General features: G+C 40.7%; 1 protein-coding gene across 12 annotated transcripts in view; it reads left to right on the top strand.

Annotated features, from left to right (window-relative positions):
• The window catches only part of mtmr3 (myotubularin related protein 3), a 190,454-nt gene that overhangs the window by 132,275 nt on the left and 45,868 nt on the right, over nucleotides 1-12,311 (top strand). For all 12 annotated transcript variants that reach the window (XM_072495930.1, XM_072495997.1, XM_072495980.1 and 9 more), the window contains 4 exons: nucleotides 4,784-4,866; nucleotides 7,105-7,271; nucleotides 9,774-9,870; nucleotides 10,654-10,767. In XM_072495930.1, the coding sequence (XP_072352031.1) occupies nucleotides 4,784-4,866; nucleotides 7,105-7,271; nucleotides 9,774-9,870; nucleotides 10,654-10,767 (461 nt within the window). The remainder of the gene's footprint in view (nucleotides 1-4,783; nucleotides 4,867-7,104; nucleotides 7,272-9,773; nucleotides 9,871-10,653; nucleotides 10,768-12,311) is intronic.

The raw sequence follows: 12,311 nt of genomic DNA, 5'->3' as shown, positions 1-12,311 counted from the left end.
AGGAAGGACGTGGAGGCTTTGGAGCGGGTGCAGAGGAGATTTACCAGGATGTTGCCTGGTATGGAGGGAAAATCTTATGAGGAAAGGCTGATGGACTTGAGGTTGTTTTCGTTGGAGAGAAGAAGGTTAAGAGGAGACTTAATAGAGGCATACAAAATGATCAGGGGGTTGGATAGGGTGGACAGTGAGAGCCTTCTCCCACGGATGGATATGGCTGGCACGAGGGGACATAACTTTAAACTGAGGGGTAATAGATATAGGACAGAGGTCAGAGGTAGGTTCTTTACGCAAAGAGTAGTGAGGCCGTGGAATGCCCTACCTGCTACAGTGGTGAACTCGCCAACATTGAGGGCATTTAAAAGTTTATTGGATAAACATATGGATGATAATGGCATAGTATAGGTTGGATGGCTTTTGTTTCGGTGCAACATCGTGGGCCGAAGGGCCTGTACTGCGCTGTATTGTTCTATGTTCTATGTTCTAAGGATTCAATGTTGGGGGTACTGTTGAGGGCACCTCTGCTGTTTTCGCCAGCCAAGTACTCCTTGGGTCCGGTGGTGGTGATGACAGCCCTGAGGGTGTGGGGACAGTGGCGGCAGCACCTGAGGCTAGAAGGGGCCTCGGTTTGGACACCGATCTGTAGGAATCATAGGTTCGCTCAGGGTGGGCTACACGCGGGGTTCCGGGGCTGGGGGCGGTTGGGAATTGAGTGGTTTGGGGACGGCTACTCGAGCTTGGAGGGGCTGGTAGAGGAATATGAGCTGCCCAGCGGGAATGGGCTCCGCTATTTGCAGGTGAGGGACTAATGTGAGGAAACAAGTGCCGTCCTCTCCCGACCTGCCCCCGGGATTGCAGGACAGGGTGCTGTCGAAAACGGGGGTGAGTAAGGGCAGAGTCACGCAGCTCTACAAAGAGCTAATGAACTGGGAGGGCGCCCCAATAGGAAAAGTCAAGCGCAAATGGGAGGAAGAGCTGGGAAGGGAGGTGGAGCCTGTGATGTGGGGGGAGGCTCTGAGGAGAGTGAACACATCCTCTTCATGTGCGAGGTTTAGCCTTATTCAGTTCAAGATAGTCCACAGGGCACATATGATGGTGGTCAGGAAGGGGGTAGAGGATAGGTGTGGGCGGTGCGCGGATGGGCCCGCAAACCATGTCCACATGTTTTGGGCCTGTCTGAAGCTGGAAGGATTCTGGCAGGGGTTTGCTGACGTTATGTCTGAGGTGTTGAGTTTTGGAAGACCCATGGGTCCAGGGGGTGAGGGGGGCCGATGTGCTGGCCTGTGTCTCCCTGGTAGCCGGGAGACGGATCTTGTTGGAATGGAGGGACTTGGGGCCGCCGAAACCGGGGATTTGGGTGAGCGACCTCGTGGAATTCCTCATGTTGGAAAAGATCAAGTTCGCCTTGAAAGGGAGTGTGGAGGGGGTTTGCCCGGAGATGGAAACCGTTCATCGACTACTTCAAAAACAGTTAATATGTCAGAAGTGGGGGGGGGGGGGGGGGGGGGGGGTTAAAGAAAAGAGGTTGGGGAGGTGGAGGGTAGCGGCAGGGAGGGGGTTGGGGACGGGACGGTGGAGTGTTAGATATTTGAATTCCTGTTTTCTCCTTTTGGTTGTGTTTGATGTATATCTGTGAATGTATATGTGTGTGTATATACATATATATATATATATTTATTTATTTTTTAAATCTTTGTATGCAAATGTTTAGACAGCTTCACATTTATCACTGAACCGTTGATAGTATAACCTGTACCTTGCCATGGGAGGACTCTGGCACTGCTCCCTGCCACCTCAGCAGCACTATGCTACAGCTTGTAGATGCTCTGCAACCTCGTGAGTTTCGTATTATCTGTGCCCTCGTTGTCATTGCACTACTTGGAATCTTCTGTATCACCTTTTGTACTAATAGTAATTCAGTCGGTCTTTGTTATTATGAGGAACCTTGACCAGAACAGACTTGAGATAAAACCGAGGTCGGAAAAATTCAATTTTCATTAGTCCCCATTTTAAAATCATACATTCTATTCATATTTTTATATATTCCATTTACTTATTTTGATATTTTTCATTCTAAATTTATACATTCTCACGTATATTGGAAATCGCCTATGTAAACTTGTAATGTTCTCATTGCACTTTGGTGGCAATGATGCTGCTCCACAGTTAAAGTCTCCATAGGCGGTTTCCATTCCAAACATGGACTTGGGAATTTAAAATGGAAGAGATTGACTCGAAATATGCACAGATGCAAAGTTTGACATAAAAATTACATTGGTTTAGATATTTTTGCCTATTTGAATTTGAGCCAACAAAATGTCCCTAAAATCTTTGTATCAAGGTTCCCTACCCAAAAGTTTTGACTTTATTTTTGCTTTCAAGCGTGCTCAATGTGCTCAATTATGATTTGACATCAAAAATTCTAGTTTGGAATGAATTTGACATCAAACTTGATGGTGCGCTTAAAGCTATCCATCCAGTGTGCTCAAAGGTATCCAGTGTGCTCAAAGGTATCCAGTGCACTCAGCAACCTACATTGAAAAATACACAGAAATTAATTACTTAATTTGAATAAATCTGGATATTTTTCATTTAATCCAAAACAGCATTCTGTTGTAAGTGCCACCAGATCCTCAATGGTTCATAATTCATTTTAGTCTTGGGGCCTATACGTGCCCCCAACACTGACCCCAATCTCCGAGTCTAATCTAATCTCTTCACCCTCCCAACCTCTACCTCCATTCTCTGGGCCATGCACTCCACTGAATTCAAAGCCCCGCCAAAGCTTCCCGCAGATCTCTCCCGGAATAACACCTCCCCTCTACCTCATTGCAATGGGGGAGAAGGGAGGAAAGAAGAGAAGAGGGGAATTGGGAGGAGGGCAGGGGAACCGGGAGGAGTGGCAGTGGGGAGGGGAACCGGGAGTAAGGCTGGGGAGAGGTGAGGAGAGTGAGGTGGCGAACTTCTGCATATTTGCGGAAAGGGGTGGTGAATGGGGCATTTTTTTTGGTTTGCATTTACCTTGATAAACCTAAAATCCAAAACACTGAAAGACCTTCCTGCTGGAATTTTCTGGTCTTGCCAGCGGTGGACCCCACCACTGCCAGGACCGGAAAATCCTACCTTTCATTTCAGACACCCAGGCTAGGATTTTTGCCACAGCCCTCAGCAGCCCAAAATCAGTGTTAAATAGGGGTCAGAAGCCTGCATTGGGATGAAAACAGTCTGATTTACCCTGAATCTTTAAAGCCCATTTAACCTCCTTGACCAAGACTTTGATCATATGACCTCAAACAGCCTCATGTTGGCTCACCCTACCTCAAATATGTGACTTTTGAAAGTTCAGGGGGGTGGATGCAGAAGCAAGTTTATCCAGGGTGGAGGCAGGAGAACTTGTGGTGGTGGAGAAAATTGCTCTGGGTGGGGGGGAAGAGGGGCTGCAATGTGGGTGGGTGCATGGAGAGGTGCAGTTTTTGTTGCACGAGTTACAGGTCATAAAGAAATGCAAGGAAGTACTTTGTCAAAAAGGGTCTGGTATTTCTAAGACTGGCTTGGTTTGATGATGTTTGAAGATGTTGAAATTTGGAAATACGGAAAATAAATGTATCATTTTTGATGTGCGAATGCTGAAATGATGATCGCAAATATTGAGCATTGTGGTTTGGGACAAAATTGACATTGTGATACTTGTAATGTTAAATAATAGCTAAATGATTGGCTTTGAGTGCAATTGATGTTAAGTAATTACTAAATGATTGCTTTTGAGTGCATCAATGTCAAATGATAGCTAAATGATTGCTTTTGTGCCCAATTGATATAAAATAAGTGCAATTAAATGTTGTTGAATGTAAATTATGTCAAACTTTTCAGTAGGGAATTGACAGGTAAAACAACAGCTCATCATCAATCTGGCTGGTATATGCACCCCTTTGCATAATGCAAGACCGTATCCAATAACTTAACTATTGATGTCTCCTGATTGGCTTGGCAGTTTAATGCTTGAAATGAGGAGGACCCATCTTTTCCCGTTCCCCACTGCCTAAGTGCTTAGACGAAAGAATACAAAAAAATTGAAAGTACGGTATAATGAGTTTACAACCCAGCTGGCAGACAGAGTGCATGCATTTGAAGTAGAAAAATACCAGACTGCAGATGTGGAAACAGCAAAAATGAGGCATGTGATTTTCGATACAACAGTAATTAATAAGTAATTAACCATAGTCAGTGTATAAAGGAGAAAAAAGAATATATAAACCTACACGATGAATAATGAAAAATCACTAACCATAAAGCAATATTTCTATCTTGATTCACATTTCAATACATGAGAGTTCAGGAAGAGACAAAGACGGGAGGTACAAAGCCAGTAGGAATGATGCTGAAGTTCTATAATATGTACATATAGTCTCATCTCAGAAATATGGTATAACCTTGATGACGTTGATGAGTATGTCTATATAATATGCAAGAAAGGGAATGAAGCCTGCAGCAATTTCCCTAGGAAGGTCAAAGATGATGAATAATCATTTCTAATTGGACTATCTGGCAGAATATCTTTACCTAATGAACGTGCAAAGGCTATTAAATTGCTGGTTTATATGTTTTAGTAAAAGAAAAACTAGAGACTAATACTCTTTGCTACCATTGGTCACTGATGACTCAATGCGGATCTACCTAGAACTACCTATTTTGCAGTTTGTTTATCTGTTATGGATTACCTTTTAAAGAATTTATGTTCAATATAGGTTATTGTTAAATTACCTATTCTTACTGGTGCTTTTGACAGGTTCCTTTGCAGCTGGTTGAAAGTGTTGAATGCCGTGAGATGTTCCAACTTCATTTGACTTGTAAAGACTGCAAAGTTATCAGGTACATGAATTTAGATTGTAGGAGATGTTATTATGTTTCTAGATTTTTAACTTTTTTGAGATATGTAATTAATATATATATATATGTCTATATAATACTAAGTGTCTTTTAGATTAAAGGCATATTCATTAGATATGTTAATGTCATATTTATGGAAACGATATGCATTTGTAGTAAGTCACTGACATTTATTTTGTAATTTCCATCTATAAAAGCTTCAAACTAATCATGTGAACACTACATGCATGTGAAATATTGGGGTGATTGTACCTAAATTAGTTGCACGATGAGAACCGTAAAAGTACTTAACTGATTTATTAGAACTGTTACTGCAATTCCCTGTTAAATTGGACAAGGCTTTAAATATCTTGGAACGGTTTTTGGAATCGCTTTCTCTTTCCTGTGCTGAAAAATACCACACACAATTAAGTAACCTAATGGCGCACTATTATCCTGTGCCTTGCCTTCGTTGATGCTGATTTGTAAATAGTTGCAAGGGGGCAGCACAGTGGCGCAGTGGTCAGCACTGCTGCCTCACGGCGCTGAGGACCCAGGTTCGATCCCGGCCCTCGGTCACTGTCCGTGTGTGTGGTGTTTGCACATTCTCTCCGTGTCTGCGTGAGTCTCACACGCACAACTGAAAAAGCCGTGCAAGGAAGGTGAATTGACCAAGCTAAATTGCCCCTTAATTGGGAAAAAACGAATTGGGTACTCTAAATTTGGGGGAAAAGGGTAAATATTGCAAGACGATGCAGAGTAGTCGGCCTGGTTGAGGTGCTCAATTTTTGTTCCAGCATCACTTTCCTATTGAGTCCTATCTATAACATTTTAGATATCCATGTTAATGCACACTTCCTGCCTACAAAACCAACCGTCCTAATGTACTTTTGGTATCAACTTCTGCCATTGCATATGTGTTTACATTTATAATGAAATTGTTCATGTAAACTTTTACACTAATTCCACTATTCTTCCAGTGATGGTGCTGCTGCAACACTTCTGGTCTTGTTCATAAGTTCATAAGATATAGGAGCAGAATTTGGCCATTCAGCCCATCGAGTCTGCTCCACCAAAGCTCTAGCAGGAGCAACTAGAGGGATAATCACAGGTTAAAGAGGTGTGAATTGTCTCAAGCCAGGACAATTGGTAGGATTTAGCAAGCCCAGGCCAGATGGTGGGGCCCAGGCCAGATGGTGGGGCCAGATGCGACATGAATCCAAGGTCCCAGCTGAGGCTGTACTCATGTGTGCGGAACTTGGCTATGAGTTTCTGCTCGACGAATCTGCGTTGTCGCGCATCCTGAAGGCCGCCTTGGAGAACGCTTACCCGAAGATCAGAGGCTGAATGCCCTTGACTGCTGAAGTGTTCCACGACTGGAAGGGAACATTCCTGCTTGGCAATTGTCACGCGATGTCCGTTTTTCCGTTGTCGCAGCATCTGCATGGTCTCACCAATGTACCACGCTTCGGGACATCCGTTCCTGCAGTGTATGAGGTAGACAATGTTGGCCGCGTCGCACTTTGTCTATATATATATATATATATATATATATATGTTTCTGGAACCAACCTCTTCATTCACCTGAGGAAGGAGCAGTGCTCCGGAAGCTAGTGATTCAAAACAAACCTGTTGGACTTTAACCTGGTGTTGTAAGACTTCTTACCGTGCTCACCCCAGTCCACCCACCGGCATCTCAACATCATTTTTAAATGTAGCTACTGTTGTGACGTAAGCAATGTGACAGCCAGTTTGCACACAGCAAAGTCTCACCAACAGCAGTGAGATATATAACCAGTCAATTTATTTCAATACTGTTTATTACGAGATAAATATTGACCAGGACACCAGGAAAGTTGCATTGTTCCTTTTCGGATAGTGTCAAGTGTTTTTTTATGCCTTGTGAAGCAGACAGAGTCTCCATTTAACATTTTATGTAAAAGACAGTACCTCCAACAATTTAACACTTGTTTGCTACTGCGGTGTTGACCTTTATCCTCTCATGTCTGGAAGGGGGCTTGATTGTTCTGATTGAAAGGTGAGAGTATTGTGATAGAGCTGAAGCTATTTAAGGTCTAAACAGTTGTCTCCTTTAACAAACATTAACAAGGAACCTGCTGAATACTCTTAAGGGTAAAATATATGGAATCATATAAATTAGCATTATATTTTATTTTGTAATTTTTACTAGTTGCTACTTAACCCATTTTTTACATATGATTTTATTTAAAAACACGACAGGTGTCAGTTTTCTACCTTTGAACAATGTCAAGAGTGGGTAAAACGCATAAACAATGTTATACGACCACCTGCAAGGATAGAAGACCTCTTTGCCTTTGCGTACCATGCTTGGTGTATGGATGTATATGCTAGTGAAAAGGAGCAACATGGAAACTTATGTCGACCAGGTATTGTTCATCAGTATATGTTAATTTCTCACGTAATTTAGATGTACAGAGTATTTCCTTGCCATACAGTTTTCTTCATGTTTTATAGAAAAGTAGTTGCAGCTGTCAGGAACTACATTTATGAATTTGGCTGACGAGAACTGCACCTGTTGATTGGATATATTAAATGTGAACAATCGTTCTATCCCTTCCCTCACCTGCTACACAATACTAACTTGACCAGCTTTGGTGTTTATAACTTGAAAACACTTGCAGCTCTAGAATTCGACATCATTATTATTTGAAATGCATACTATCATTTCTGAAATACAAAATCATTACAAGCCTCTATGAAATTTGTTTTAGCTAGGATTGTGGTAGAAGCACCCAGTTGATTTTACTGCCACGAGACTTGGGAAGGGAAAAATCAACTAAGATCTCTGTTTTTGATTACTGTTCAGTTATTCTTGCTGCAGTGTGTTTGTGCATGGGCATTGAGCGAGCTCAGGATGTCCCGTAATCGAATAACGATGAACACTACATAATTTTGAAGCATAGTCATTTGACTAAGCTATCAGAAGATGACTAACACATTTGGAACCATAATCCAGTATCAGCCAGATAAAAGTTTGTGGTCATTGCTAGTAGATCACTGTCAATTACAATTATACTTTATCATTCATAGTGAAGGGTTGCATGGTGGAACAGTGGTTAGCACTGTTGCCTCAAAGCATCTGGGACCTGTGTTTAATTTCAACCTTGGGTAACTCTGTGGAGTTTGCACATTCTCCCAGTGTCTGTATGGGTTACCTCCAATTCCTCTGGTTTCCTCCCACAGCTGAAAAAAGGGGAAATTAGGTGGATTGGGAAATTGCTGGAGTCTATAATCAGAGATAGGGTAACTGAACACCTTGAAAAATTTCAGTTTATCAGGAAGAGCCACCATGGATTCCTGAAGGGAAGGTCATACCTGATTAATTTTACTGAATTGTTTGAAGAGGTGCCCAAGATAGTGGACAAGGGAATGTCTGTGGATGTCATTTACATGGACTTCCAGAAGGCATTTGATAAAGTCCAACATAAGAGACTGTTAACTAAGGTGGAAACCCACCGAGTTGAGGACAAATTATTGACATGGTTAGGAAATTGGTTGAGTGGCAGATAATAGAGTGAGGGTAATGGGTAATTACTTTAATTGGCAGGAGGTAACTAGTGGTGTACCACAGAGATCTGTGTTGGGGCCTCAATTTTTCACACGCTTCATTAATGACTTGGATGATGGCATAGAAAGTCATATATCCAAATTTGCTGATGATACAAAATTAGGTGGCATTGTTGAGATCCTAGATGATAGCATAAAATTGCAAGGAGATATTGACAGACTAGGTGAATGGGCGGAAATTGTGGCAGATAGAATTCAATGTAAGCAAGTGTAATGTTATCTATTTTGGACCAAAAAAGTATAGGGCAGTGTACTTTCTAAATGAAAAGAGGTGAGGTACAGGGGATGTCCAAAGAAACTTTGGGGTTCAAGTGCATAGATCCTTAAAGTGCCATGAACAAGTGTAGAAAATAGTCAAAAAGGCTACTGGAATGCTAATCTTTATATCTAGAGGACTGGAGAATAAAGACACATGGGTTATGCTGCAGCTGTACAAAAAACCTGTTAGAACGCACTTAGAGTTTTGTGAGAAAGGAAAAGACAGAGTCGTTAAAGATAAACTATTTCCACTGATTGGAGATTCTAAAACTAGGTGGCATAGTCTGAAAATTTGGGCTAGACCATTCACAAGAGATGTTAGGAGGTACTTCTTCACTCAAGAGGGTAGTAGAGGTTTGGAACTCTCTCCCACAAACAGCAGTTGAAGCTAGATCATTTGTTAATTTTAAATATGAGATAGATGGGTTTTTGTTAAGCAATGATATTAAAGGATATGGGCCAAAGGGAGGTATATGGAGTTCAGTCACAGATCAACCATGATCTAATTGAATGGCGGGATGGACTTGAGGGGCTGAATGGCCTATGTTCCTATATTCCTATGGATTGGCCATGCTGAAATTGCCCCTTGGTATCCAAAGATGTGCAGGTTAGGTGGGATTATGGGGATAGGGTGAGGGAGTGGACCCAGGTAGGGAGCTCTTTTAGAGGGACGATGCAGACTTGATCGGCCGAATGGCCTCCTTCTGCACTGTAGAGATTCTATGGAAGGTTGAAAAGATTATAATTTATGTTAGAGATTTGCAATTCATATATTTTGAGTAATTGAAGTTACTGCACTAATAAAGGTAGACAAGAAGGGCTGGTTTAGCTCTGAGCTAGACAGCTGGTTTGTGATGCAGAACAAGGCCAGCAGCGCGGGTTCAATTCCTGTACCAGCTTACCCAAACAGGCGCTGGAATGTGGCGACTAGGGGCTTTTCATAACTTCATACTTGTGACAATAAAAGGTTATTATTATTTATTAGACAAGAGAAAGCTCCTTGAGTGGATAATTTCTGTAATCTCACCATTATTAATTTTCAGGTGAGCATGTTGTTTCAAGATTTAAAAATGAGGTCGAACGAATGTGCTTTGATATGCAAAATGCATGGAGGATTACCAATATTAATGATAAATACAGGTATGAACTTTATTACATCTGTTGCTCCTGTAAATGCTTCTTATTACTTAAATCTTTAATTTTCCAGCCTTTTGTATTGACCAAATGGGCACAAATATTTGATTTTACTGAAAGTATGTGTGAATTTGCCATTGTTGTTTCACATTTCTCAGAAAATAATACTGATGGAAGTTAAGTTGGTACTGTCTATTTATGTTGTATCATAACATTTTATTAATTTTAGAACCTGATGCATATAATTTATCTGTCTTAAATTAATGTTGATTCCTTCATTCACTAACTTCATTCCTGAACAGAACACAAAATTCCATCTGTGCCATTAAATACTGGAATACTTTAGGTTGATCATTTTGCATGGTTAAAATGTTTAATATTAAAACATTTTTATAGTTGTGTCGGAATGAGTGTAACAGGCAGATATTGTGCTCTGTTACAACATGTGTGAGGACCATTAAGTATCTGTAATTTTCATAGTTATAACACAGAAGGAAGCTAGTTGCCCCATTGAGTCCATGTCGATGTAGAGCCATCTTAAAATGCCCCATTGCCCGCTCTATCCCTGTAGCTCTTGAGCTTTATTTCCCCCAAGCGCCCATTCAATTTCATTTATTGCCTCCGCTTGCACCATCTTCATTGGCAGTTAGTTCCAGGAAGTGATAAACTGTGCTCTGATTATATTGCAAGATGTTATGTAAGTGCAACTTGTTTCTTTTCATGTATTGTCTTTTGTATTCTTTGACTGTCAGCATTAGTAAATTAAATATTGTTCATCTTAAATTGCAGGTTGTGTGCTAGTTACCCACAGCAGTTACTTGTACCAGCTTGGTTAACTGATAAAGAGCTTGAGAGTGTTGGAAACTTTAGATCATGGAAGAGGATTCCAAGTGTTGTCTACAGGTGACTAATTGGTATAGTACAAAATGTGCATTTGAACAAGTCCCTTTGGAGAGAAACATCTGTATGATAAAACAAAAGATTAAAATATGATTTTATGTGAAGAATTCCTAGAACTGTCCACCTTCCCATTAACAGTGACCTGTCATACCAATAATTCAAACAATTCTGCCATGTCTTCCTATGTAAATTATTCTCTCCAGACAGAATATATCTTTTAAAATGAACAGACTGGGAACTGTCCAAGCATGGTATTCACATGTGTAGGTCTTTGTTTTTACCAAGCTAGAATGTTGTCTAACCAGAAAAAATATTTCCTCGGATGCCTTTTGAGCATTGCAATTCTGCAGGCATCTGTAAACTGTCCTTGCACAGTTATTTATGACTTCACCCAAGTTCAAAACCTTTACTTTTATTTTTTTGGTGAGTTGGTTTAAGCTTTAGTTGGCCATCTGACTTGATGCTGATTTCATCTGAGTAGTTTTGGGCTCACACAATAATATTGACTCGGATCTCTGTATTTGTGCTTTCAGCATCTCCTGCTGCAATATTTGACAAGAAGTTCAATTCCCATATTTGAGAAATTTCCTGCCCAATTTTGAGTAGTATTCTCCGATTTCTCTGTTCCTGTTTTCTTTACCGCTGCCTCAAGTTTGGTTCCCTCTTCAGACTGTCACCTACCAGCATAGCTTCTGCTTCTTTCCCAGCAAGGCGTTAACTAAAATTATTATGAAGTGGTGCGCTCTCAACTTGCATTGATTGCATGTGTGAAACTAATGTACAATCTACTGAATATGGAAAATCAAAATATAGGACCGAAGCGAAGAAAAGCAAAAGGTTGTAAGCTTTGCATGCCGTTTAACTGTATGTTACTTTTTCTAGGTATATTTGTATCTGAATGCATATGCCGAGTGGTTTTCTTAGCCATTTTATTTCCACGTTTTTCTTGGTGTGTAGTCTTCCCATGAAGAGAAAGTTTACAAAATCTTTGCAGGAAAAGTTAATGCAGTTAAAACTAAATATGAATCCTATAAGCACACTTTGTTTTTTGTTATTTTGCCTAGCTTTTGTGCCTAAAAAATACTGTCTGTTCTGCTTTTCGGAAAAGCAAGTGTGTGGCCTGCTTCAGCCAATGTGCCAAATGCTGTTGGTTTTATAAGAATGTGCTGGACTGATATGCTGCTAATTGATTTAAATAAAGTTTCCTTTATTCTGCATTGTGAGCAATTGCTTATACTTCAACTTCTATTGGCACAACATAGATCTGAAAACATCTTTTCGACACTTTCACAGTACGTTCGACTACTATCATGCTGACCTGACCTATCCGCTGTTTTAGCTTTTTCTTTATAAGACTCCTCTAGTTTACAAAAAATTAAGAAAGGTGCTTCACAACTATTGAAGTTCAAAGAAATGCCAAACTTAATACCCTTCACTTTTTCTGAAGGTTTTAGCAGGTTTTCTTTAAACCATTATCATTTTTGTGACGATGCCTAAGCAAAATGAACATACATTTATAGACCACACCATGTCTTCTGGATGTTACA

This window comes from Scyliorhinus torazame, chromosome 1 (genome assembly GCF_047496885.1).
Source record: "Scyliorhinus torazame isolate Kashiwa2021f chromosome 1, sScyTor2.1, whole genome shotgun sequence".
Taxonomy (NCBI): domain Eukaryota; kingdom Metazoa; phylum Chordata; class Chondrichthyes; order Carcharhiniformes; family Scyliorhinidae; genus Scyliorhinus; species Scyliorhinus torazame.
The sequence above is the reverse complement of the archived record's forward strand: the minus strand, read 5'-3'. Positions and strand labels throughout refer to the sequence as shown.